General features: G+C 39.2%; 4 protein-coding genes across 7 annotated transcripts in view; 3 read left to right on the top strand and 1 right to left on the bottom strand.

Moving 5' to 3' along the window:
- LOC108677852 (WASH complex subunit 1) overlaps positions 1 to 6,423 on the top strand; it is a 43,208-nt gene extending 36,785 nt beyond the window's left edge. For 2 of the 3 annotated variants that reach the window (XM_018166150.2, XM_018166151.2), the window contains exons 5-11: positions 9 to 114; positions 670 to 775; positions 1,702 to 2,021; positions 2,558 to 2,662; positions 3,129 to 3,332; positions 3,646 to 3,726; positions 4,403 to 6,423. In XM_018166150.2, the coding sequence (XP_018021639.1) occupies positions 9 to 114; positions 670 to 775; positions 1,702 to 2,021; positions 2,558 to 2,662; positions 3,129 to 3,332; positions 3,646 to 3,726; positions 4,403 to 4,555 (1,075 nt within the window). In that variant the 3' untranslated portion in view covers positions 4,556 to 6,423. The remainder of the gene's footprint in view (positions 1 to 8; positions 115 to 669; positions 776 to 1,701; positions 2,022 to 2,557; positions 2,663 to 3,128; positions 3,333 to 3,645; positions 3,727 to 4,402) is intronic. The other variant, XR_007156613.1, reaches the window with a different exon arrangement.
- A 413-nt stretch (positions 6,424 to 6,836) lies between these two features.
- Positions 6,837 to 10,306, bottom strand: LOC108677853. The gene is made up of 6 exons (XM_018166152.2): positions 10,286 to 10,306; positions 9,984 to 10,046; positions 9,493 to 9,617; positions 8,665 to 8,907; positions 7,527 to 7,688; positions 6,837 to 7,333 (listed from the first exon to the last, which is right to left on the bottom strand). The coding sequence occupies exons 2-6, from the start codon at positions 10,036 to 10,038 to the stop codon at positions 7,202 to 7,204; spliced, it is 717 nt and encodes a 238-aa protein (XP_018021641.1). The 5' UTR covers positions 10,039 to 10,046; positions 10,286 to 10,306; the 3' UTR covers positions 6,837 to 7,201.
- A 3,130-nt stretch (positions 10,307 to 13,436) lies between these two features.
- On the top strand, positions 13,437 to 17,642 carry LOC108677849 (ferritin subunit). The gene is made up of 6 exons (XM_047879859.1): positions 13,437 to 13,589; positions 14,058 to 14,118; positions 15,125 to 15,151; positions 15,634 to 15,731; positions 16,271 to 16,439; positions 17,139 to 17,642. The coding sequence occupies exons 1-6, from the start codon at positions 13,587 to 13,589 to the stop codon at positions 17,435 to 17,437; spliced, it is 657 nt and encodes a 218-aa protein (XP_047735815.1). The 5' UTR covers positions 13,437 to 13,586; the 3' UTR covers positions 17,438 to 17,642.
- A 977-nt stretch (positions 17,643 to 18,619) lies between these two features.
- LOC108677850 (luciferin sulfotransferase) lies at positions 18,620 to 27,861 on the top strand. 2 transcript variants are annotated; one of them, XM_047879860.1, is made up of 8 exons: positions 18,620 to 18,710; positions 19,221 to 19,476; positions 22,020 to 22,116; positions 22,417 to 22,600; positions 23,825 to 23,951; positions 25,921 to 26,055; positions 26,365 to 26,505; positions 27,476 to 27,861. In XM_047879860.1, the coding sequence occupies exons 1-8, from the start codon at positions 18,666 to 18,668 to the stop codon at positions 27,583 to 27,585; spliced, it is 1,095 nt and encodes a 364-aa protein (XP_047735816.1). In that variant the 5' UTR covers positions 18,620 to 18,665; the 3' UTR covers positions 27,586 to 27,861. The 2 variants fall into 2 exon arrangements, with proteins under 2 accessions (XP_047735816.1, XP_018021631.1); XM_018166142.2 differs by having other exon boundaries at positions 18,644 to 18,817.
- Positions 27,862 to 27,926: the final 65 nt, after the last annotated feature.

The following is a 27,926-nucleotide window of genomic DNA, read 5'->3' on the forward strand; positions in this document are numbered from 1 at the left end:
ATTTTTAGGTACAAAGGGAAAAAGCCTTCTTCTAGTAAGAAAATCATCAATAAAGCTGGCAGTTCTGAGGCTGATCAGTCTTCAGCAATTGGCGATGCTCCGTCTACACTCACGGTACTGAAACTCTTGCTTTGGTCTGTACAAAACATATTGATCTGTAATTTGAGAATCTTGTTATTTTAAGTACCATCATCTTGAATCTGGTTGTATCAAAATCAGTTCATCATTTTGAAACTTAATATCAGTTCAAATTTTTGAAACTGATAACAATAAAATATAAAACTAAATTTTAGTTACAAATCAAGAAAGTTTGGGTGTTTGATATTCCATTTTAGGTCTTGCTTTGAAAGGCAGCCAGTCTAGTGTTGCTGTTGATTCTGAAATTATTAAGATTGAAATGAAACACAATTTTTATGGTGGTGATTGCATAATTTCTCAAAGTTTAATGTTAGTATTTTATTTTTTTTTTTTTGCATTCCTTAACTGAATTTATAATTCATTTGAGATTGACCATTTCTGAAGTATACGGCACCTATGTTCTTGAATGATAACGATCAAAAAGCTCTAATGTATTCCTTGACTATCGTATTATTGATGATATGAGAAGTAGGTAAATAGAAGACTTTTTCATTTTTGCCTCTGTGTTGATATATTATTCCTTTATTTCAGAAAGGAGATCTTGCAGATCTCATATCTCAAGACGAGTTCCAGTATCTGCCTGACCTCTCAGACCTGCCAGAGCTTGACATGCCAGTTGATCTGCCAGCACTCACAGGTGTGTAATTATTTCATTTTTGTACTCCTTTTATATAATTGTAGTCATTGTGATTTCCTAATATTTTAGGAATCTATAGATTTCATAATTTGAATTTCAATGTACAAAGTATATGAAATATTATGCTGTCTAAATTATTTTTTTTTATTGTCAACATCATTTTACTTTTTATTAGACCTCCACGAAAACGTGATTGTTTTGTTTGCGAATAGTTAGGCAGTTGCACACATAATTCTGAAGTCTTCAGTGACTAATTTTGTTCTGCAACTGATTTGGCACCTTTTGCCTGCCTGTCTACTGACACCACTATCCTGTTGCCTGTCTGTCTACTGACACCACTATCCTGTTGCCTGTCTGTCTACTGACACCACTATCCTGTTGCATGCCTGTCTACTGACACCACTATCCTGTTGCCTGCCTGTCTACTGACACTACTATCCTGTTGACTGCCTGTCTACTGACACTACTATCCTGTTGACTGCCTGTCTACTGACACCACTATCCTGTTGCCTGCATGTTTTTACTGACTCCACTACCATTTTGACGAGCAGTTATCATGCGAACATCACTGTTCGCATGATAACTGCCACTGTTCACTACCATCATGCGAACGGACTGTTTTTATATCACTGAACGTGTTGTTAAAGAGGCATGATTGTAATGCTTATTTACCACAAATTTAAAGTCAGTATTTTTAATTATGCAATAGATTTTTCCTTGATTTTTTTAGCTGCATGTTCTTGTTCTGCTATAATTCTGGTTATGTTTTTATTATCTTGCAAGGCGCAATGTATTGCTGGCATAATTGTTAAATTATTTTGGGTGTGAATGTGCAGAGTTTACGAGATAGTGAATTTCATCAGAGTATTTGCTAATTCTATGACCCTACACTCGTCAGAAGGCACTAATTTCTTCTTGTTTGGCAGGTTTAGCAAATGACCTTCTGTTTGAGGGAGCCAACATAGCGCCGTCTGTGGGCGCGCTGCCTGCTACAATATTGCCCAGCAACACCAGCGCTACTGCCGTCAAAGAGCCCACTTCCAGTTCCTGCAGTTCTAACGCCTCCACTAAGGTTCCCTTTGCTCCACATCCTCCTCCTCCCTCTGGAGCTCCACATCCTCCACCTCCCTCTGGAGCTCCACCACCGCCGCCACCGTCTGGAGCTCCACCACCGCCGCCACCTCCACCTCCTCCTCCCCCAGCCGTCATGGCTCCAAGTGATGCAGTGGATGGCCGTGCGCCAGAGGTGTGGACTTTTTACGTGATTTCATTATCATTGTGGAAAATTATATATTTACAAACATTGCAATGGAAATTTGAAGTTAGAATTTCTTGCATTACTTAACCTTTGAACGTTTCTATATACTTTTCATTATTGAGGTAATAGAATAATGCATTCATTTTAAACTTTTCTTTCATTCACATTATGTTGAGCACTCATTACGCTTAAATCTTATGCTTCAATCACTTGGTCTTTTGCATCAACACATATTTGCCTATGTTCATAATCTCGTTGTTTTGTCTTTCCATGATAGGAATTTGTACATTTAGATATATTATATATAAATGCATAATATTTCAGCCCATAGCAGCGATGCAAGTGTTAGCAAAAATTCGCACTCTAACTTTAAAAATATTTTTTACAACATGTATTTCTACACTTCTTATTTTAATAATATCTCTTATAGACTTCTTCTTTACAAAGTAGTCTTTTAGGTATCGCAAGCTATAGTAAATCAGTTTAGTCTACAAGATTTAATTATGATGCACAAACACGAGCAGAAAATGCCAGCGGCGGTGCTGTCAGACGCGCGCAGCGACCTCATGAAGGCCATACAGCAAGCGGGGGGCGCTGGCAAGGCCAAGCTCAAGCGAGTTGATTCCAAGGTACATGGGATTTAATCAATTACATGTAATTTATACTTGACTTATTGCTCATCTTCTGCTCATTCGCTTCCTGTGCTGTTTTTTCATGCAATTACGCACAGAAAGTCGTGAATTTGAATTATAAGAATCAAACTGAGTAACTCTTTGCTGCCGCGTATTTTAAGGTTATTTCATTTATTATAATACATGCGATATGTTTACTTTTCTATGTCTTCTTTTTCATCTCAAATCGGGTATAATGAAAATATGTTTTCCTCATTTGAGTTAACCACAAATAATTCAAATATGTATTTGCTTCCTCTATATTCTGCTGAGAAAACAAACATTCACTCCTCGAATCTTTATATAGTTAGTAAATGTAACGCTGTAAACTGATCGTATGTTCGCACGGATAAAAACCTTCTTACTTTGTGTATGTTATGTGCCACTTTGTCGGCATGTCCAGCTTTACTAATAATTATTTCAGAGCGCAAAGAAAGCGTCAGGCTCGCCTCACGCCGACCTCATGAAGGCCATAGAAGGGAAGGCAGGAAGTTCATCCCTGCGAAGGGTCGAGCCTCAGACACGGGAGCCCGAGGAGCCCAGCAACCCGCACTCGCAGCTCATGCACGCCATCCAGCAGGCCGGCGGCTCTAAGAAAGCCAACCTCAAGAAAGTCAAGTCCAGTAAGGTGAGGCATAGAAGACTCGATGTTGTTCATAACATATCGTGAACTTGAAGTCCAGAGTAGCAAGATTTTCTTTAAGAGTTTGAAATTTAACTCACTTATATTTGTAATTTATGTACCGAAGTTGTAAACTAGTATTCCAATCATAATCGCATGTACATTGTACAACGTTTAATTGAGTTCACAAAATTTCCTCTTGATTTAGTTTTAATGAGTCTGTTCGATAAGATTATTCTTGTCTCATTGTTGATTTCAATAATAATTTTCAACAAACTGGTGTGATGTAAACGTGCTTGTTGCGAACTGTTCACACTAGGAGCCCCGCGCTGCGCCTGCTGCAGCTGCGGGAGGAGACCTCATGGCTGATCTGTTCGCTAGACTGTCTCAGCGACGCAAGGTACCAGCGATGCTATGTCTATCCACCTCTCACTTCCACCTCATTACCTCAACATCTCTTTTAACACGTTGACTACGAAGTGGTACATATGCGTACCACGAAATGTATTTCTCCAGGACGTAATGGTACATAAATCAGGTTGCCTTAAATCGGCCAAATCCGAGAACAAAAAAGGCCAAAAAAGGCCGATAAATCAATATATACTAATCTATTTGTAGGTTCCGCTATTAAAATTCCATTTATTTTATTTCTGCAGTATTTAAAATTTAATTATGAAGTACCCCTATCATAAATTTTAGCTGGCCAACGCAATTGAGAAAAACTAAATCACGGAATTTGTCCAGAAAAAATGACCGTCTGGCAACCCGGTTTAAAAACAGTACAAAAAAAAAATAATAGTACGAGATGAAGCAATCGTAGTCAACGTGTTAACCAGTACCACATCACAACAGCTTAATGTTAATCAAGCTTCGGTAGCTTAAGCTCATCAGGCTAGTGATTATCATGCACTACAGGAGTGACCTGCCGTGACTCATGGTGCGGGACTGCAGCTATTCCCGAAATTAATTTTATCTCTCTCAAAGTCGGCAATAAAATAAGTGTAAAATTTCCTCCCAATTGTTTTTAAGTAGAAAACGAGTTTTATTTTCTGAAGCTGACGATTATTTTGTTTCAGGGAATATCGGGAAGCGCCAAAGTGGAGGGCGATGACCCGACTCCCGTGAACCCCTTAGAGGACATAGCAGCCAGCATCCCCCCACCTCCCCCCGCTTCTCACAGGGGAGACGAGTCTGGCAGGGAAGAGGCGGAAGACGAAGACTGGGAGTGAGGTTTAGTTCCGCGTACTAGGGATGATATTTGAATGATGACCAGGCAGATTCTTAATTGATTATTTCACCATCGTTTAGCTAGAAGAAAGTTCAGTTTCTGATTAATTGGAAAATCTATTTATAAATTGACCGTATGCATGTTTAATTTTTCAGTCCTCCGAGGAACTTGTGTAGAAACTTGTAAAATATCCTGATAGTTTGAGCTTCACAAATTTTTGAGAGATTTTCGATGGACTTTGGTTTCTGAATATTGCATTTGTTGCATCGTTGGCAGAATATTTGCCCTTCTCGAGGATTTTAATGATAAAAGGTGGGCTAAACCTGTCGAGCAAGTCTTTCATAAATTTAACCGATGATATAAAGAAATGTCAATATTATTATTTCCCATTTCTGAGGAGACAAAGGCAGCAAGTATGAGGAAAGTGGAGTAAAGTGTGGCCTTCAAAATGTATAAATTATTTTTGGAATTAATTTACTTTTTATAATGTCCGAATGGACATGCTTTAAAAAACCTACTCGTAGGCTTTTTGTAATTAGCTTGACCTATACACTTTTGTCCATCATATTACTTGACCTACACACAGGTATTACTCATATTACTTGACCTACACACAGGTATTACTCATATTACTTGACTTACACACAGGTTGTCCATCATATTACTTGAGTAGAGCTAAGAACATTTAGTTTTAGATAGATAGGCCGCTCGTGATTTTATTACCAAAGATTAGGTCATATAAGCAACGATATTACTGATATGGTTTCTCGGTGTACTGTTAATATTGTTGTCTGCCTTCCTCTTGCTTACAACCTTTCCTCATTGTTCGTTGTCATTTTCTTTGCTTTAAATGTTTTCTATTCAGAATTCATTATAGTGCAATTTTCTAGTATCTGAAGAGGTTCCTTGTAACAGACATAGAGAGTGATAATTTTTTTCTCTTTTATTTCGTGTATTGAGAGACATCTGGCGTATCCACAGAAGAAGATCTTAAAATTTTCTAAGATTTATTTTATTTACCTGCAGTAAATAATGGTTTCCCCAAGCTGCTACGAAAGTCTGTGGATTACTTTGTGGATTTGCGATAATTGATCTTAGAAACCAGATTTGCTTTCTAAAATCAACGTTACCAGAGAGGAAGGCTAAAGCTGAACAGTGAACATCGAGGGCTATAACAGGAGTCATGTATACCGTTTTTTCGTTTTTTTAATTCAAACCTTGTTTAATTGCCATAACAGAGCCACATCGGTTATTAGATCTTTCTGCTCCTTGTTTCTCACTCGGTAAATGGTCGAAAAAAATTAAATTGTGCATTGCAGTGCCCAATGCCTTGAATAAATTATAATGTAGATGTTCATTAAAACTTTGTGTGTCAAGGGAAGTGTTGAGACGACGCTGTTAAAACAGCACACCGCTATCATATCTATTAATGAGTTGTTAAAAATGTTCTTTTTAATACTTGATAACCATATATTGTCTCGTACTGTGTGAACTATATCAGACTCTTTAATCTCTTTTGTTGTTATTGTAGCAAATTTATTTATCTTTATGCTGTATACTGTATTGCATGATGGTTTTGAAACTACCTCTATAGGTCTTGTGGGCACCTGTAGGAATGCATTCGAGCATTTTTTTTTTTTTTTTGCTTCCTTTTCTACCCAAATATGATGGGTTTTTCTCATCCTGGTCCCATCAGGAGAAATGAAATTGATTTAATGAAGGTGGAGGGCGAAGTTACGCGTTCACGTACATAGTTACGCGTTCTACATGTCTCGCCCCGGTGCCAATTGTTGAATACCGCTAATTTTCATTCCTGTAACTTGTTTATTCTGAGCTTTTTGTTGAAATATATTCATATATTTGATTCAATTCGTGTTTTCTTCCTATGACTACTATGAGTCTTCTGTCTTGGTAATAATTTCGTGAAGGCGTTGCTTGTATAAAAAGATCGTGTCATGAGCCCCTCATACTTATATCCTCACGGTAGCATGACTTCAAATAACAATTTATTAAATCGTGCCAGCGAATCCTTAAGGCATGCATACGTCGATACACTTGTTGGCCTGCCGAGTGTCGAACGCAGACACGAGGCTTCCACGCGCCGGCTGCAGGGAGCTGTGCCGTCAGATGCTCATTTGGCTCTCTTCTTGAAACACTTGTACGCCGTTGCGAATTAAGAGAAGACAGGATAATTTATATGAACACTTTCCAGTTAGAAGGTGGCAAGGTTTTTGAGTTGTTTTTGTTATTGATAAAAACATACCAAAACCTTACAGGCTTACACATTAGTGAGTAAATGTCATTGATTGCCTTGACGAATTATTGTGATATTTGTAGATAATATAACTAAACTCTCGATTATTATGAAATGTTAATGGAGTTCAAATAAATAATATAATCAAACTTTATTTAAACAACAAGTTTGTGAAAGTTTTATTATATTTCTTTCATTTACATAGTGTTTGTGTCTATGGCAGCTTTTTTGTGAAGATTCTGCAATTTTGATGGAGGATTTTTTGTGGGCTTCTTTGTTACCGCGAGCATTCGACGAGAAACTTCTTAGTAAATTTTAATCTTCAATTCCGTTGCGTGGCTGACATTTGGATCCATGAATAACTGGGCCCACATCAAGTCAATAAGGCCTCATTTACAAGTGCTGATCAAAGAAGTGTCGAGCGAGCCCCAGCTCCTTCATCTTGTCGAGAGTTGTGTGCAGGTTCTTGAACTTACGCAGAACCTCGACTTCCTGCTCCATCTTCTCTTCCAGGAAGTGGGCCATCTGCAAGCAGAAATTGATGGATAATCAAGCGAATATCCTTTATGAATGAAAAATAATTTGATATTTTAAATTCTTGATCGTAATCGTGTCATATTTCCGAGTAATTTGTTATTGGAGAAGATATTGCGATTCGAGAATAAAATGCAAAAGCAGAATCTATAAATCATTCAAGAATGAGATCTGTGGCCCCTACATCAGCGTCGTAGGGACCGTTGCCATGCCGCTGGGTGCTGCCTTTGTGCAGGAGGTTGAGGGCGACGACCATGTCCTTAGAGTCCTGCGTTACCTCCTCCAGGGTCTTGAGGTATGTCGCCGGGAAGTCCGGGGTGTCCTTATGGTCAGACTTCAGCAAGTTCTGGCCAGCACAGGAATTCAACGCTTTTTTGTATTCATAATGAATCTTAATAAATCAACATAGTTTTCCCAACAGTTACCAAATGAATTAGAAAAAAACTCTATAACATGCAAAGATGTCAGCTGTTTGTTAGAGAACTATGATATTTACACTTGCTGTGGTACACTTGCAAATTTATGACTAAGCTTTTCTGTTAGGTTTAGATTTCAACGACTTGTACGCAAGCAAATAATTTTTTTAGTTATATTAAGACGTGGCATGGGATAGACTTGAAGTTTGCGCTGTCACGAGACTTCTGTATACGTGTTGCGCACGAACAGCTTTTGATTTAGCCTAAAGGTTGTTTCACGTCCCTTCTAGTGTTGGTCAGATTTCGACGTTGATATGACGTTTAATTTTGGTTGTTCAACATTTCAACCTGAAATCAACCAAATATCAACGTTGTTTCAACGTCAGATGCCTGCTGGGATAAGCAGTGGTCCAAAAACCAAGAACTTGAAGTTTTTAAAGTTTTGGCCAAATAACCAGAATAGCAACTGACGACAGGCCATGGAAGCATTTTATTCGGTTCAGACAACATTATCTGCTTCAAACAATGACATCCGAGAATAGTGATCTTTGATCTTTAAATATATTTTCGATGAATAATAGCTACATAGGTGTCAACATTGACGGCAAAGCAAGAAAAATGTGAATGTTTCAAAGACATCTTAGCCTGCAGAATTTTTACTCTCTCCGTAAATAAACGAATTACTCCCAGTTGCATCCCAATAAAAAAGCACATCAATTTAATTTCCCATCGTTTGAATAAATCTAGATGATTTACTTTCATCGCGCACTGAAAATTATTTTTAAAAATCATCTTTCAATAGTCAAATGAATTCATTACCTGCTTATAATGAAATCATGGATTACTAATAATACGAAACTATGTGAAATCTTTCTCGATCTTGGAAATCTTGAAACCTATTTTTACCTCTCCCGTAAATTCGAAGGCACGCTTGAATATTTCCTCTCGTCGGAGCTGCGCCGGCTCGTCGCTAATGAAACCGTACGCAGAAATGCTGTTGCTCGCCGTGTTCAGGTCCGGGGTGTCGCCGCCTCTCTGCAGGTATTTCTTCAGGGCGTTGATGCCGAGCTGCCAGTGGCGGTCACTCGCCTCTCGCAGGATCTTGCCCATCCCAGGGCGCTCGAACGATTGGTCGGCAAACGCGTTGCTCTGCGTAATTAACATATAATATGTTTTTGTCTAACAAACCGGAAATTCATGTAGTGAGAAGGACTGTTTCTTAAATTGTCGGCTACATTAACTCGGTTTGCAAATCCGTTGTCCGCACGTTCAGAAAGCCTAACAATTGAATTTTGATAAACCGTCGTTCTGATATTTGCTTCGTCTCTGAAAGCATCAAACGAAACAATTATCCAGCGACGAACAATTGATGTGGAAATTCAAAATCAGAAATGGCAGCATACAAATTTGAGAACTGTACCATGGTACCCTCACTGAGAGCGAGCACAGTCAATCAATTTCGATTTCAGATGAGTTTGAAAACAAAAACACCATCAATACCAATTTTAGATACATCGACCAAACGCTATTTGAAGGCTTAAAATTTTAGATGGGGCACTAAAAGCTCAATATGTATACTATGCCTAACGACTTTCCTCGTACGAGATAACAACAATAACAGTGGAAAATTGTACCAGTTCATAGCAATTTATTTGACCCGAGTAGGTACTTTTAAATGAGGTTTCCATGCATAAGCTGTAAGCTGAATGTTTCATTTGTACACAAACTACTCACAGTGAAGAGGTAGTCGAGGGAGTTGTCGAAGTGAGCCTTCATGTGTTTAAGATAATCCTCGTAGTGCTCGTCGAAGAACGACGACACCTTCGTGTTCAGCACCTGCACGGACGCCTGACCTCCACCTGCTCATGAGCCAACCACTATTTTTGCGTTGTTTTTGGACACAATTCTTACTGCCATTTCAAAATAAAATATACGCAAGTAGGAGCAAACATGAAAAGGAAGTTTAAATTTGCATCACAAGTTTGCACTCCATCTGCTGAGTTATGCCCAACTAAACTTCCAATAACAAACGCAGTTTTAACCCTATATACACTTCCATCCACCCGGGCTCAGGTTTATTTTAACCTCGCTTCTGAAGCGAGCAGTAATATTCTCATTGGGACTGCCTGAAGTAATGAATCAAATTGTAACAATAATACCTAGTTTGACTTTGTTAAACCCTTTTATTGCAATAATATAAAGTGAACAAGAAGTAGAGCACTTACCGAATGCTAGAAGTGAGAGGAGTAGAACGCCCTTTATGATTCCCGTCATCATCATCTTAAAATCTGAAAATAATGGAGATTTTTTACTATTAATGTCTAATTTTTCAGACACCTAGTCAACATAACCTGTCTCACAGTAAAATTATTCAATTTAGGCATGAAATGTTAATTATAAATTTTATGTTTAAACTAGACATCACGGAATACGGTGAAGTCATGTGATTAAAATCATCCAGTATAACAATGCCACATCATATAGGATGTTTAGAGCAGACTAATAGCCCGTATCATGCTACACCCACGTCTCTGAAATACGATAGTGAACTGGTGCACTGAGATCCCTAGTCCCTACCAGTGGCGGAATGGCTGGCTGGCTGAGGGGCAGTGCAGCCATCCCGGCGGTCTGACCAATGAACGCTTCCTCAGCTGAGAGGGGATGTGTCGGGCTATTACTACTTTAATGTGCTACTTATTTTACAACCGATAATCAGGAAATAAAAAGTCGTAAAAATAAGAGAGTTTTTTTGCACATTTATGGACTCTTATTGAGATAATTCAAACTTTGTACCTCATCGTTTACACTACAATAAAGCGTTATTTTACTATTTCGATGGAATAATAACTATAGGTGACTCAACTCTCATATTGTTACGGTAGTTTTATAGAGCATTAACAACCAGCAGAACATTAGACAAACTGAAAAAATTCTTTACGTGCCTTTCAAATTAAAAATATCGTTTTTAAGGCGGAATTTCGTTGTTGTGATTTGATCCGTTTCTCACACTTTCATGAAATAGTCTGATTCAAAGCTCGAAATCAATTATAAAATATGGTACGATCATAATAATAGAGAAGAAATAACTGCATTGGTTTGAGTTTAGTAATGCTGTCAATAGCTGCGCAGCAGGGCTGTACGTGACGGCGCCATCATTTTGCGGTGTTGAAAAGAACGCACACGTCGTTGAATTATTGCAATCTTCGTTATCTTCTGGAGAGCTTGGTTGTCTAGGATCAGTGACCTGGACGGAGACAGTCCTCTAGTAAAACCTTGTTCGCTTGTAATGATAACAGCGTCAAGAGGAGCATTCGTTTCTTCTTTATCTCGCGCTGAGATTTTCGTGATAGTCAAACAGCTCCTGGCAACGACAACCTTCTCGACTTTAATTGGAATGTCATCTACTTGTACAACTTATGTATTATATCTTTCGGTATAATATATTAGTTATATATTATGGAGTGTGGGTGTGATTGTGCGTTTGACGCCTATTTATAAATATTTAAGCGATGTATCTGAAACTTTATTTGATGTAGCGTATTCATGATGCATGGCAAAACGTGAGGTGATTTCAAAAATTGGAATCTGACTTTATTTCGAATTTATAACAATTATAGTTCAATTAGCAATGAAAATAAAATGTTGTCATTATTCTAGAACGGAATTATTTGGAAAGAGAAATGTGTGCCAATGAAGGAGATTTCTTGAATTCATTCAAGCCGGCCTGTGTTGCTTGAAACTCGTATTGACTCCTATAGGATTTTATTTCTGGCTCTGCGAAAACATGTGTGTTCGAAAACATGTTTTACGTTCACAGAACTGATGACTGATAATGAAGACGCATTTATTTTTTTTGTTGGCATAACATTTTGAACTTTGCTGAAAATGTGAAGTAGTTAAAGTTAAGTATATAAAATAGTGAGTGGGTACAATTTTATGTATATATCATTAGACACACACATCTACTGTACATACATGCATGAAACTAACAAATGAATGAAACCATGTTTTTTTCACTTCCATTGATTAAATCCCGTTATCGGCATCATTTGCTGATGAAAAATTCTCCTCATTTAAGTTTTTCTGTAATTGCACTAATGAAGCAACATGATGGTAATGGGCCACAAGTTGATATGTAAGCATCTCACTTGAGGCCAGTATTTAGGATATCATGTTTGTATTGCATCAGCAATTGTAGGTAACCCTAGAGCAGAAAATAATGTAATAAGTTCTATTTTGTGAGGTACTTCAGCCGTCTTGTATCGACCTTCACGGCCTGATCGGTCGATATGTATCTCAAGAGGCAATATCTCGGCAACACTTGACTTTGATGCAACTTGTTTTCTACAGCACAATGACTCATATCGATCTTTCCTCCATCTTAATTAATGAGGCTTTTGATTAGAATTGTTTTACAGTCTATCATCTATGATTCATGCTTTGAACCTTCAGCTTAATTTTGGTTTTTAGAGCGCCGTAAATATTACAGTCTCGCGTTTGATATAAATGCTGAACGAGAAATCTTTGGCAGGCAGGCTGCCAGTATATATGGTTACCAAAAGATCATGCAATGATTTTAAATAGAGTGGTTGTACCAGGCCACTTATTTAAATGTGACTAACTATGATAATTAATAGAATAATGAGACTATGGTTGTAATTTTGGTGTTTGCTTCAGCTTTTCATCGTCTTAATTGGAGCAGAATCTCCTACATAAAATAATTTCGCTATGTGCAGTTTATGTATATTAGTAGTACATTAATTAGGAGTTCTGAAATTGATGCAACAAAGTAGTTGCATCAATTGAATGAATAAAATATATGGAAGTGACGTTAATTCAAATCTCTTGTCTCGCCGTTGTGATTAGAAATGAGGCTGCACAATATCCATTCAATCATGATCCATCTTTGCTTCACAATTGTTTGGATTTTGAGAGCCATCTTTCTGCTGAAGATCAAAAAGAGATTGCGTTTTCATTAAAGTTTTATTGTATGCTGCGTGTCAGCTCATGACATGCACGATTTAAGGTTGAAAGCAATTAGACATTACTAGTAATGTTTGGAGTGATAATTGTTAATGTAGTCGTTCATGCGTGCATAATTTCGCTTCTAAGTATCAGAAAATCATTTAATAATTACATTTCAGGAATCAGGAGTTTCAATAGGATATTAGTGTCAATTCAATAGTGTCAGTATCCTCATTTTGAGGAGTGCTTTAATAAAGATGTGCTTGATACAGTTGAACTTGATCACTTTGGTTCGCGGAACAGATCGATGCGATCATATTGCTAAAACATGCAGTATGACGAAGGCTTGCTTTTGTTTCTGTTGAAATATTTCCCTAGCATAACCCTCTTGTTCTTTGACAGAGCTTAGGCTGCGAGATGCTTCTGACACTATAAGTCTTGAAACCAATTATAAAAAATCACTCTGTTACAAAATATAATAAAAGTAATTCCCAGTGAGACATCTGCTGGCTGCTTGTACAGTGGTTTGCTGTGGTGTACCCAGTCGCAGCCCTAAGCAGAAGTAAGAGCAAAGCTGTGCGCAGATAAACGCACATGGTCCTTGTTATCCATAAACGCACATGGTCCTTGTTATCCATTGTGGCTGAGCGCTCATCCTCCTCAGCCAGTCGAACCCTCAGCCAGCCTGGCGGCGGGGGGAGGGACGCTGGCCACAGAGATCGGCCAGCACAACTCAGTTGCTAATCAAGACTGGAGGTTGGTTAGTGTCACGCTTGGGATTTAACTGTATCTTGAATCTTGCAAACACAGCGCACCTATTCGTTTCATTCGTCATACGGAAGTGAGAAGGCTTCTTTGAAGTTATGGTGAGTAAATATTTGATCGGAGTGAAACTACATACAACCGTACTTGTGTGCGAAATGCTGCCCCTTCCTGAATTCAAGAATTTAGCATGTTCCTATCATGTTGCAGTTGCGTATTAATTGACTATGCTCAGAAATTATTATATTTGAAGAAATTAGGCATCAAAATAGATTTGAGAGTAATTTACCGCACTGTAACGGATTCTTGCAGAGGTTTTTCGTTATTTCATTGAAGATTTTCATAGCATGAGCCGATTTGCTACGATTTTACCGCAACATTCCGACTAAAAAAACGTGTCGAAAAATAAATTTAGGACGGGATCAATTTTTAAAAATTTACACTATACACCAACAATGATCGCAGGAACTTTTGACCTTTCATTATTTAAACGCCTTGGGTCAGCATTCGGTATTTATTTTACTTATAAATAAGAGTAAAATTAAATCTTACCTCTTTCTTTTTCTTTGCAGTTCCCCTCCCTGTTCATGGCGGCGCTGGTCGCCACGAGTGTCACTGCCGTGTCTGATCCAAGTAAGGACCCACAACGTGGATCTGTAATTTTTATTGGGCTTTGAAAGAATATAACAATTGGGTCCGTTGATTTACAAAAGTAAAAAAAAAATTGTGAAAAACATAAAATTAGGTGAATCAAAACGTCATTTGAAATAATAAAAATTTGGTTTATCGCATATTATGTTGGTGAATTTCATTTTATGTTATTATGCGGGGAAGAGAAATTCGCGAACTTTAATTTTTGCATCAAGTAGCCTCCAGTAGCTGTGCCTGGCAGAAAATTACGTCATTAACCCGTTTGACATAAAACACTTGTAAGTTATGAGAACAATACCTTCGCAGAACCTTTATTTTATACCAGTTTCTTTTGAACTTTGTGTCGTATAAATGACACTCTAGATGCACGTGTTGCATATATTATACCTGTAGACTGAATGAATTTACTGAATGTAATTTAAACGAAATACAGCAAAATGCGACAATTAATTTATATGAGTGCCATGGTAATTTAAAAAGGCAATAAAGCCGTGTTGTTCAACTGACGGGGTGATAGTAAATTTTTTGGCATCTAATTACTCCAATGTTGTATCTTAATATTTAAATATGTAATGAATATTACTATGTAAACTAGTGCATGAATGCAATCAACACCAGAGCGTTCTGCATGACTTATTGAATTGGCGTATCGTTAATGAACATCTTTAAGACGACATCGGAAATGCAATTGTGTGTATATTTAGAACTGGCCGATTAATGTCTCTCTATACATAGTAAAACTAGCAACAGGTATAGTAGATGCAGGATCTGAAGAAACTGACGTACGAATACGATTGGGAGCAAAATATAACAATGAATCTCAAAATTTTAAAATAAGAAAGTAATTAGAATCGAAACAAAATATTCCAATCACCTGTGATTCATCACACATTGTTTTTTTAATAAAGCTATGAAAAAAATTGCCTAAGCGTTAGCATTTAAATTTAATTTTTTAATTATTCTGATTCGTTGTCATCGTTTTCTCCAGGTTCGTTCAACTGCGACCCCCCGAGATGTGAGTATTTCTTCTTCTGTTTTGAGTAATATAAATAAACTCGTGATGGACTAAAGACTCGGAAAAATGAACGAGTTATATTGTCCGATTTATGACATACTTTTTGCAAGTAGCACTGATACGCTCTATTTACCTTGGCCTAACTGGGTCGACATGCCAACACGAGGGCAAACACGGTCGCTTTTTCGACAAAATCTCATTTCTCCGAGTGACATGATTAGTGATTTCTGTCCAGGCTCAAGGCATTCGGTATAAGTTCTAAGTAAGCTTTGACGTTTAAAACCTATCATTTGATTTCATTCATTTGATCATGTCAACGTTACATTTTGAATTAAAAATCTCATCTATTAAGTTCTGCTGTTCCTATATTGTCCAAACTAACACTGTTTCTATTAAGTATTCATTAATTAAAACCAGTATTCTGAGCTGATAACATGTATAAGTTATGAGCGTATAAGTAATGGCACATTTCGATGGCACAGCGGCGCCCAGCTCAGTGTGCTACGTACCGGATTGTACACGCAGGATCGCTCACCACATCCAGGAGGAGTTGAACGCTGCCTTCTCCTACCTCTACATGGTGAGATGTGCTGCAGTTTGTCCTACTTCTAGAATCTGAGGTTCGAAAGCGCAATATATGAGCTGATTATTCAGTTCAAACATAGCTTGATTATTTGAAACATTTTAAGTTTATGCTTATTCACCCGTGATCGACATACCTCGTGTTTCCGTTACAAGCGGCATAACTCTTTCAGCAACAAACTTCGAGAAGTATATTTATTCTTTTGTGGTCAAAATAGAAGTACTTTCCCAGCTACAACCTTCAGATGATATTTTATTCAACGGAACTGGCTTCTATATTATGTTATTGTTTAACCGGCAATTTTAGCCTGAACAAGACGTATGTTTTTCTCCCTGATCGAAATGATTTGGCTAGTTCCATTTTTAGCAAAACTAAAGATATTTTTTGACCGAACACTATATTGGAGGTGATATTTTCTAAATAACTGTTCTAGTAATAATAGAAAATAATATCGTGCTTATACGCTTATACAAGTGAAAAGTTTCCAGTATTAAACTGTGGACACGTTTATTTTATATATTCCATTACAAAATAAGGCCGCGCATTTCGACGACGACCGCATCGCCCGCCATGGCCTGGCCAAGTTCCTGTACGAGTCCGCCAGCGAGGAGCGCCAGCACGCGATCCTCATGCTCGAGTACCTGAACAAGAGAGGCGTGCTCTTCAACGAGACGTACAACCTCAAAACCTCCGATAATGAGGTATGTCACTAGATGAGTACCTGAACAAGAGACGCGNAGGGTGTCGGGTTGCATGCGGGGCCGCGCGCGCTCGATAACCTGGAGTCCTTCAGCGCGAAGACACGCGATTCAACGAGTCAGCGTCGTGCCAGGTCTCGGTAGGAAGACATCTAGTGAGCGCGAGCCACAGATGCGAAGAAACTCATCAACCTTATTATTCCACTCGACATCGTTTAAAGCACGAGGGCTAATCAAGCCCTAGATTATAAATTAGGTACATTTATTTTTTGATTATTTGTTAAGTTTCCTCAGATGATTTTTCGTTTCAATATGTTTATAAATTAGGTACATTCATTGCTTGATTATTTGTAAAGTTAAGTTTTCTGAGATGATGTTTCGTTTCATTAGTTTTTTAACCGTACGAAAGGCAACAAAAAGTGTACATTTTAATCATGAATAGTACACGTCTCATCTGTAGACAGGTGATAAACTATATTTACGACGCCTATCAACATTTACACGGTTTGGTCACATGATGCAACAGAAATAACGATGCCCTTAATGACAGGCATCGTTCATTCATAATGGCATTATATAGTCATTTCTGTCCTAACATCAGATAATAAGCATCGTTCGTTTATGATACCATTAACACTAGCATTATTTTGCTCCAACATTTCATAACAACTATCGTTTTTTTAATCCATCAATAATGATCATTTTTTTCTCCCAGCATCATGTAACGAATATCGTTCGTTGACAATACCTATCAAGACTATTAAATTTTTGTCCCAACATCAGGTTACGAACAGCATTTATAAGATCGTGGAGGCCTGTGGCCTGGACTTCCACGCTGCAGACGTGTTCACGGATCCCATTTTGGACGAGCAGCACGAAGGCATCCGCAAATTGCAGGGCGCGATACGCACCTTCAAGGATATGACGGACGGACACACACACACCTCCGCCGGGGCGATGGCTGAGTTTATGTTCGACCAGAAAATTCTCGCCAATGGTCTTTGAGTTTGGTCATTTCATTTGGTTGAGAGGTCATTTCTAAACCTGAGACAGGTTTTTTCGAAAATAATTTGTATCCATGGCAACTTCGGTTGTTTGGCTTATTTCAAAAGTAGAATATGATCATCACATCACAAACCATTCTCGAATTTATTTCGTTCTTTAAATTTTCAGGTGATTTTCTGCAATTTAATCAGTTTCATTTTTAATTATGATTACTAGCTTCATTTTATATTTTGGACTGAATAAAATATTCGACAACTATTGTATTTATTTCATAACTTTTCCTTCTAGTAGTCATCACGTATTGCAATAGTTTCGCTCGGAAATCTGTGCACGAATAAATGGGCTCCGGAACTGGTCGAATAGTGTGAGGACTAATTTCGTTTAGATATGATACTATCTACTAATAATTCTATCACCTCTAGCATGGCCTGGGACTGCTAAGTTCGAACGAGTGTATATCCGAGTGTATAAGTACTATTATTAGGGAATATTTCCATTAAGCAAACTACCCAGCTATCACCGATGTGTCATAATACGCATAAAATAGAGTGCCTCCCTGCACTGGAAGGCAGCTGTCATGAATAATGGCTATTATTTCATAGTGTTGTTGTTCGTGTGAAAATACATATGAATTGAGAATTAGTGATTGTATAACCATCTACCGGGCGTAATTGGACGCTAAAGTGAGATTCTACAATAAACTACGAGATTTCTATAAATTGGAATCTCATTGAGTGTTATCAGGCTACGCTATTCGTCATGAAATGATATCGCATCACTTTTTTCATTGTCTCTTCGAACAAAGATGAGCATGAGCTTATAATCTTCAACGAGAAAAGCTCTCTCTTGATTGTCACAACTTGACTAGGATGGAATGTTTTATACTCCGAGTTGTGAACCGCACTTTATCTCTGTGCAGGATGACGTTCGTTTATGTGGCATCCTCCCAGCGGGGGCCAGTGAGGGGAGCGTAATTCATGGGATGGGAAGAGGGGTATGGGACATGTAACTAAAGGTTTGCTGATATCGTTTGGTGGTTGCAACAGCAGCTATGGCCTTAAAACATCTTGTCGCGTAAACAAAGGTCGCATTTGTGTTTGGCAAACATTACGCCGTTCTAAGAAAATTTCTGCGTTTCTGATTACAAGTGCGGCGTTAAACAACTTCAGTTTACTAAAACACAGATGTACATTGTACAGGCAATCGTCGGTTTTGTTGCTGCATAAAGATGCTGCCCAGCATCAGTTGCACACGGACTGCGACGAGTGGTGGTGTAAGCGCAGTAGCTATCATGTAGCATCGCTAGTCCGAACGAAATCTCTAGTAATTTTCTGCCTCAAGAATGTTAGTTTAGTTATTCTCTCGCATACTTCCTGGGAGGTATCTATCCAAATTATGTGTAGCCTTGTTAAGTTTCTATTCCGCAACGTATATTTTTTAAATTAAAACTATTAATGCACGCAGCCGCCAGCGATTGTGAGCCCTTGAGAAGATTTGAGAAAGAACACAACTTGTATAGTCTAATGATTGAATCTGTTCTAATATCCTAATGATTGAATCTGTTCTGCTTTGGGAGTCTGGTCTCTCAGCTTTGCAATATAGAATCATTAAATCCTGCATTATTTGTTGTACTATGAACAACCCATCAACATTTAAAAATATATATGCCATGACGAACTAAAAAATTTTGCGTAATTAGTTTATTATTTCAGAAACATTTGCTTGTTGATGAAACTTGCTAACCAAAGACAACTCAAACAAGTAATGCTAAGAGTATCCGCAGAAAATGTCATCCAGAGAAAGCACCTCACCGAAAAGTTGCAATTCTCTCAAGCCGAAGTTTCCATATGATCTCCCAGCTCCTTGCGTAGATGACGTGTTATCATTAAGAAAAAGATACAGTGGTTATCTCAGTGGTGCCGTTGCTATTGGACCTCAGAAATACTACATGCAAGGAATCTATAATGACTACGCAGAAGCGCTTTACGAATTCCAGTTCCGCCCTTCTGATGTCGTGGTAGCGAGTTACCCAAAAACAGGTAAACGTGTTGTTGGAGGTTATAAAAGAGGTATTGGGATTAGTTGAACAAATCTTTTGCAGCTATTTCTCTATGAATTTGTATAATAATGTAGGTTTTGATGAAGACTAGGTAGTTATTCCTATGATAAATTTTTTAATTTCTTCTCAATTTGGCGAATTGGACTTCTTGAACAATTTAAAAGTTCGAATACATGGTTTCTAACAGACATTTTAATACGGTATTGCGACGTTTAGAATGTACAATATTCATCATTTAGTAATTTGTATTTTCTTGCGACGCCTAAAATTTATACATATTTTGAAATTACATTAGTACAAACATTAGGTATTGCTATAGTTGGGCAGAAGCAGTTTCTGTAATGCAAGTTTCGCTGAAGACCATATAGTGGTGTAGTAGTAAAACCGTCTTCTTAATTGATAATGTATGTACAATGTTCATTCGTAACGTCGTCCAATTCTAACAAAATGCAACTTGTAAACGTCATATTCAAATTTTTAAATCCTATCAAAAGCCTAATTTGCAGAATTTAAAAATTAGGATTACTGTTAATAACGAAGACTCTCTGGTCTTCAACGGCCGTACAATAGGCATCATGGATACAAGTAAAAACTTGAGATTATTCTGAAATAATTACAATATCTTGACAAATTCAATTGTTTATACAATTATTGATAACGAGACTCATCCTTGATGATGAGGACTTCAATTATTGTCAGTCTTGCAGCGTCGGTGCACTGATGTTGGTGCAAGCTTGGAGCACGTCGTATTACGATGCTGGTGCGAGCTTGGGACACCGTATTACGATGCTGGTGCAAGCTTGGGGCACCGTATTACGATGCTGGTGCAAGCTTGGGGCACCGTATTACGATGCTGGTGCAAGCTTGTAGTACCGTATTACGATGCTGGTACAAGCTTGGGACACCGTATTACGATGCTGGAGCAAGCTTGGTGCACCGTATTACGATGCTGATGCAAGCTTGGGGCACCGTATTACGATGCCGATGCAAGCTTGGAGCACCGTATTATGATGCTGGTGCAAGCTTGGTGCATCGTATTACGATGCTGGCCCAAGCTTGATGCACCGTATTACAATGCTGGTGCAAGTTTTGAGCACCGTATTACGATGCTGATGCAAGCTGGGGCACCGTATTACGAAGCTGGCCCATGCATGGTGCACCCTATAAGAATGCTGGCCCAAGCTTGGTGCACCGTATTACGATGCTGTTGCAAGCTTTGGGCACCGTATTACGATGCTGGTGTAAGGTTTGGGGACCGTATTACGATGCTGGTGTAAGGTTGGAGGGCCGTATTACGATGCTGGTGTAAGCTTGGAGCGCCGTATTACGATGCTGGTGCAAGCTTGGAGCACCGTATTACGATGCTGATGCAAGCTTAGAGCACCCTATTACGATGCTGGTGCAAGCTTGGAGTACCGTATTACGATGCTGGTGCAAGCTTGGAGTACCGTATTACGATGTAGTGTAAGTTTGGGGCACCGTATTACGATGCTTGGAGCACCGTATTACGATGCTGGCCCATGCTTGGTGCACTGTATTACGATGCTAGTCCAGGCTTGGTGCACCGTATTACGATGCTGGCCCAAGCTTGGTGTACCGTATTACGATGCTGCTGCGAGCTTTGGGCTCCGTATTACGATGCTGGTGTAAAGTTGGAGGACCGTATTACGATGCTGGTGCAAGCTTTTAGCACCGTATCACGACGCTGATGCAGGCTTGGAGCACCGTTTTACGATGCTGGTGCAAGCTAGGGGTATTGTATTACGATGCTGATGTAAGCTTGGTGCACCGTATTACGATGATAGTGTAAGCTTGGTGCACAGTATTTTGACGATAGTGTAAGCTTGGTGCATCGTATTACGATGATAGTGTAAGTTTGGTGCACCGTATTACGATGCTGGTGCAAGCTTGGGCACCGTATTACGATGCAGGTGCAGGCTTATGAGCACGTAGTGTCGAACGATTTACGGTCTCATTGTGAGCCTTCCTCGTGTGGTACCTTTGTACTGCGAACAGGAGGTGGCAATTGAAACCACTGCCTTACGTTGTCGTCCGACAATTTAGTTGAAATTTCGGTGAAGTCTACAACCTCCTTTGTTTCAATAAAATTCATAACCGACTAGGGTTTGCTGTAGGAGTCTAATTTTGAGCAGGGATTATTATTCTTGTTTAGGTTTTGGATTAACTAGCTTTGTTGTAGATAATAAATTTAAATTTGTCGTTTGCGATTCTGATTCTTATGTTATTTGAACGATTGACCTCAGGATGCAGGTTCATCTGCCTCGTGACCGCTGCTTATCTTATTTTCGTAGTTTATGGTCGTAATGATTCCGTTTGGTGCTGGTTCGCTGTTGGGCTTTGTTTTGCCCCAATATCTTGAGTAATAAAAATTACTCTCTAGTCTTCAAAAAACTTAATAACATTAATTAATATTTGTAGATGCAATATATATATTGTTTGTGATTTTTACACTTCCCTGTACTTTCATTGTAATTTGGTCAACAAAAGTGTTGTCTTTGGCAGGGACGACGTGGACAGAAGAACTCGTATGGCTTCTTCTTAACAACTTCGACTATAGTCAAGCAAAAACGCCTTTGGATATGAGATTTCCTTTTTTGGAGTAAGTATCGGCTTTTAAAATTTAAATATTCCTCAGCAAAACACTCTGTGCACACACAAAGTCAACAACACTTTCGTTGCCGACAAAATGTTTCTGTGATCGCTTTGTAAATTGCTAATATGTACGTTGTGCCATATTATTACTTACTTTAAAAAAGGCACATTACCGTGAAAAATTAAATATATAAGGTTTGTTGAAATTTTTCATTTGTACTAAGCCTTACGTTTGCGCTGCTATCGTTAAGATCTCGGTAAATATTATTTTACCAATTACCACATCAATTCATTTCGTCTCCATTAGAGCTGACTGCATCATCGACCGCCGGGTGTTCGAATTTCCTGAGGTGGCGGAAAGGATGAACGGAGAGCCTCCACCAGGACCTTTTGACTCTCTTCACCGCGCACGAGATTTGCCGGACCGAAGAGCCCTCAAAACGCACTTGCCTTTCTCTCTGCTTTCTCCTGAACTGCTTCGCACCAGCAAGGTATGCGATGAGACTTCAACCCATACCGTCAATGACACATTATAAGTCGCCACTGGGTAGAAACTGCCCATACATCGCTGATCGACTCTAAAACGGTATAATACTGGTCAGAAACACGATCTGTAGAGTTCAATAATTACATGATGACAACAAAGCTGCTGTAGTATTGCTTAAAAAGATGTGGTTCAGTTTTGTTTATAAAATAGATCGAGAGGCGGCGACGGTATTGGCAAGGTTCATCGGCATGACGGTAGTTCAACTATGACTTAAGCCCTTGTACCCATGCACCGCAAAAATTAGCGAAATTGAAACGAAAATTGTCACAGTAGCCTAGAAATGACAAAACGGTGATTATATTTTAGATAATTGTCAAGAAGTTGGTTTGGTAAGCTCAGCTGATTTCAGCGAGTGCACGTTTGCAGTCGTACGCTTCCCTTCAAATGAAAATAAATTACCTACCGAATAATTATTAATAATGAATATGGTTATGGTATAGTGCTTGTATTTTGATGCGTCGTGATAATTTTTGATCATTTTACCGTATTTTCTACAGTAAAGTATTATTTTTCATCTAAACTATCGTTAAATTACATGAAAGTTGAAATGTTTTTACTTTTCACATTAATATTTCATATTGATCAAAGTTATTTCGTGTACTCACTATATTGAATGATGTTGCGGAAAATTTAGCTTGTTCTCTCTCTTTCTCACAATAAATATTTTAAGTTCTGAAACCCGCTAACCCACTAACGAAAAAAATCTTTGATGATACGTAATTGTTAAGCTGAAACGTTGCCAAAAACACAAGATAGTCGCCAATACGAAATTTCAACGACAATAAATGCGCCGAATATTGTCACATTAGATGGTCAGAGATGATTTATCTCGCGCCAGGTTGTGTACGTGATGGTCTGGCATGACTTATCTCGCGCCAGGTTGTGTACATGATGGTCTGGTACGACTTATCTCGCGCCAGGTTGTGTACATGATGGTCTGGTAAGAATTATCTCGTGCCAGGTTGTGTACGCGAAGGTCTGGTATGACTTATCTCGCGCCAGGTTGTGTACATGATGGTCTGGCATGACTTATCTCGTGCCAGGTTGTGTACATGATGGTCTGGCATGACTTATCTCGCGCCAGGTTGTGTATGTGATGGTCTGGCATGACTTATATATCGCGCCATGTTGTGTACATGATGGTCTGGTACGACTTATCTCGCGCTAGGTCGTGTACGTGACGCGTGACCCTCGGGACGTGGCTGTGTCGTTCTATCACCATCACAAAATCATTCTGTCGCACGGATTCTCTGGCACAATCGATGAGTTCATTGACGACTTCATCGAGGATAAAGGTGAGCTCAACGGATGTACAGGAGGAGCATTCATCACAAATCTAATATATCGTCAAGTTTAATTACCCTAAAACTACGAATATCTTGTAACAAGGTAGCTACAAAGCTCTGTAACCATTTAAGCTTAATCGTAAATGACATAACGAAAGATCCTAGAGAAGTAACTAATCCTTAGATTGTGAGTAATCGTTCCTTGGAAGCTATTTGCTTCTTCTATACTTTCTCTGCACAGCAAAGAATTTCCAATTGACAAAATTCATTCAAGAATAAAAGAAGATTGTGCGTGGTGAAGCCTGTGATGGCTTCAATGTAAAATTTGCTCCTGTCCATCCTTTGTTGGGGGCGCAACCGTGATCAACAAATTTTACTCTTAAAAAGACCATGGGGCCAACACCCAGCATGCACTTTGTTTACTCAGCCTCAGAGATAGAAGCCGCAGTCAATGCTGGAATACCGTAATCCGCACCAGTGATATACTGCTTACAGAAAATAGTACCATAGGTCTTCAGCCAAAACTTGAGCTTGCTCACTCATACAGGGAGAGCAGCCGTGCACCACCAATTTTGTGCATCAATCAGCCCTGAGGAGAGCTCCCAGCACGGTCACCAATCAGCCGAGTATTAATCCTGCCGTCAGTAACTAGCCCATGACATCATTGTCTTTTAAATATCTAGAGCTTTACGCCACCATATTCTGAAGCGAATAGCCCAGAGTGTGATGACCGTCCACCACTGAACTTCAAATCGAATCATCACGTCATACCCTGACTTTAGCTCGAACTGTAACCAGCGGAAAACGGACTGCAATCAATCAGCAAAGCTCGCCAGTTGAACTGCATGAATCCTGCTGTGCATCACCAGACCGCGGATCGAACATGACTTTCGACGCTTCGTTAAATTACGTAACCTTTATCTCACAGCATCTGAAGTTAGTTTTCATAGAGCATAGTTCTGTTCCAAAATCTATCGTCCATTATCAAGCCACCGTTCGACTGTGGGCTGATTCGATGTAAAAGATGAATACAGACGGTTCTCAAATTTACTGCAAGGCTCCCGCGCGCGGTGTCAGAGTGGTGCAGAATTTTTTCGCGCACTGGCAGACGATTCTGGGCCAAACTATTACAGGCTGTTCCCCTGTGGGCAGATTGGGCTACTTCAATGGTCGTGATCTGTCTAGTGGCTTGCGGCTTATAATGTGTAGTCATTAAATGTTTGAGGCTATGTTCTTGTGGTTAGGGATCTGGGTGGTCTATTCGAAGCACGGCATTGGTGGTCTCCGACAGGCATCCCGCTAATAGCAGGCAGTTCTGCATCCGGCCTCACTTACTTTGGCCTAACGGCCCTAACCTCTTGTTGCGCCAACCTATTGTCCTATTCACGCTGCCCCGACTCACAACCTACTTTGCGGCCTATAACTGGCCGCAAGACTCACCTTTTTACTTGTCCCTCCTCTCTGACCTCCAACAGCCAATGAAGTCAGATTAGGTCCGTGCAGGTTCGCTTAGCGTGGTGAAATGTCCTCAAAGTTCGGTATAGGCTGATTTATGTACATGAAAGGCTGTATTGCAGAGAAAGGTGAAGCGGCAAGTTAAGTCGGCATGCGAGAATGGTAATAGTTTCTTGCAACATATTCCACTTATAGGCTGAGCTGAAAAATGACTATAGCTGGGCAAAACAACTTGTTGAATATTTCATTTTGAAGCAAAATGGGGTCTATTAGGAATTAGCTCCCAGTTGCACATGCAAACGATTTCACACTAAATTGGTTGCCTCTTGACCCTAACTTAGCATTTTTAGAAACTTTCGAATTCAGCGGTTGTATGTGTGTTTTTTATGTCGTCCACATTACAACAATATTGAAAAAGACAATTCAGGTCAGATTTAAATTGGTCTTATAATTGAATTGTGTAGCATACGTGTGAAAATGTGAGTGTGGATATTTGCAATTTAATGGACATTCATGGTTGCAGTTTTGTACTCGCCCTTCTGGAGCCACGTGCGGGAGGCGTGGGAGAAGCGTGATGAGCCCAACCTACTTATCATTACTTATGAAGAACTAAAAAGTGATTTACCGGCGGTGATCTTACGTATTGCTAGTTTCCTCGGTGAGTTGCAAGTGCCGTGTATTCATTCTCCACTATAATGCGATTTTGGATTATTTTATGCGCTCTATAGAGCACATTCAATTAACTTGAGGATTTAGTGATGACCTTCTTACCTGTATGAAAAAGTAAAAGCTCCAAACTTAATTAAAATGGTCAAATGTTAAGACAACTGGTTCCAGTAAAGAATAGTGTGTGCGATTGAAAATTTATTACTTGCTCATTTTTTTCTATTGACTGTCGGCGTTAAAGTAGCTGCCGTCTGCGCTGCGTTGATATTTTGTGCTTGATGGCGAAGTTAATGTGTTGCAGACGTGAGCGTGAGCGACGCGCAGCTCGAGACACTGACTAAGCATCTGCATATTGATTCCATGAGATGCAATCCAGCTATCAATCCTGATCACGATCCAATTGTGAAGATTGATCCTCACGAAGGAGGCTTCGTTAGGAAAGGTAAAAGAGAGGGGCAATTTTAAAGACCCTATATAGGCGTACCACTGTTATAAAAATATTCCGGATATTTCTATAGATTCTATTAGGTTTCAGACGTACAAAACTTCTCCTTTGGAAATGGCAAATTTCATGGCACCGCGATATCAGTTCTTGTCTCGAGATCAAATGGAGCGAAGTTGTGAAATAATTTAATGTCAAATCGCCAACTGACATACGTTTGCGCTTGTCAGAAGCAGTATGGGACTTTGTGTTCCTAGGAGAAACGTTCCTGGGCACTCCACCATAGAGCTTGTAGTATCTCAGTTGTTGGGTTAATTCATTGTGTAAGCAGGATTCTTTAAATTTCTCTCCTTTGTCTCCCAGAGACAATTTTTTCGCAAAAACAACATACTTGTCACGATATGTTGTCTCTGCGACAACATATCGTGTATCATTGAGCGGCAAACGTTTCTTGTTTGTCTTCCTGCTGTTTTTATGCACCTGTCCCTCCTTATTCCTCAAATATAAATGACACCTTCCGCCTGGCTAATGATATTTATTTTCGAGTCCCGGGGTGAAACAGCTTAATAGCCGAAACGCTAGTAAACCATTCTGCTACTATATAACTGCCCCTAATTTCTGCCGTACCCGCTGATATAAGTTAAGGTCTGTTAACTACGGCGTTCAGAAGCTATCAGAATTATTATCTCTCAAGGTTTTTTCATCTGCTTTTAATCAGAATGCATTTACACGTCCGGAAAATTTTGTACAAATTATGTTTGGCAAACTTCAACTATCATCTGTAAATTATATCAATCCACAATTCAATGACATGAACAACTCTAAGTAACAAACTAATGATGACGAACCTGACTAAAAGATTTTAACACAAGTTCCTCCATGGTACTGCCTTACATTTTTTTAAACATTAATTGAATAGCGGAATAAAGACAATAATATGAATTGACAAGCACTACACGACGCTGTACAGGAGCCGTTGGCGGCTGGAGGAGCAGCTTGTCTGAAACTTCGCAAGCCAAACTTGAGGCGTGGATGCGACGCAACGCTCAGGGGCTCGACCAACACTTTGGCTGGACATGATGCCGTAGAAGGTACTGCCTCACTTCGAAGAAGTTGTGATGGGTTCGATAATTCTTGCAAACCTTGGCCAAGAACGACAGTGTGAGAAGGTCCATATTTTATCCTCGGTATCAATAAAAATCGTTTGATATATTTTTGACTGATTCTCAGCATAGTACGTTTTCAAATTTTCTCTTGGAATCTTCAGATAGGCAAGCTACAATAAGCCTATGAAAACCGTTTGGTCACATTAATGGTCACAATCGGCGATTGTGACCAGATCACAAAAGGAAAAGAATCGGCGACAGGCCACATCAGGCCTACACTTCAGCGCCGAGATCAATATGTTATGTTATGTTATG

Source organism: Hyalella azteca, unplaced genomic scaffold (assembly GCF_000764305.2).
Source record: "Hyalella azteca isolate HAZT.00-mixed unplaced genomic scaffold, Hazt_2.0.2 contig4008, whole genome shotgun sequence".
Taxonomy (NCBI): domain Eukaryota; kingdom Metazoa; phylum Arthropoda; class Malacostraca; order Amphipoda; family Hyalellidae; genus Hyalella; species Hyalella azteca.

Coding starts and splice junctions, on each gene's coding strand:
- LOC108677853 (XM_018166152.2), bottom strand. CDS start 10,038: ATGATGATGACGGGAATCATAAAGGGCGTTCTACTCCTCTCACTTCTA. Junction 8,908..9,492: donor CCCTCGACTACCTCTTCACT/GTGAGTAGTTTG, acceptor TTAATTACGCAG/AGCAACGCGTTTGCCGACCA. Junction 7,334..7,526: donor ACGGTCCCTACGACGCTGAT/GTAGGGGCCACA, acceptor TTCTGCTTGCAG/ATGGCCCACTTCCTGGAAGA.
- LOC108677849 (XM_047879859.1), top strand. Junction 14,119..15,124: donor CACTGCCGTGTCTGATCCAA/GTAAGGACCCAC, acceptor CGTTTTCTCCAG/GTTCGTTCAACTGCGACCCC. Junction 16,440..17,138: donor AACCTCCGATAATGAGGTAT/GTCACTAGATGA, acceptor ATGATCATTTTT/TTCTCCCAGCATCATGTAAC.
- LOC108677850 (XM_047879860.1), top strand. CDS start 18,666: ATGCTGCCCAGCATCAGTTGCACACGGACTGCGACGAGTGGTGGT. Junction 26,056..26,364: donor ACGTATTGCTAGTTTCCTCG/GTGAGTTGCAAG, acceptor AATGTGTTGCAG/ACGTGAGCGTGAGCGACGCG. Junction 26,506..27,475: donor AGGAGGCTTCGTTAGGAAAG/GTAAAAGAGAGG, acceptor GACGCTGTACAG/GAGCCGTTGGCGGCTGGAGG.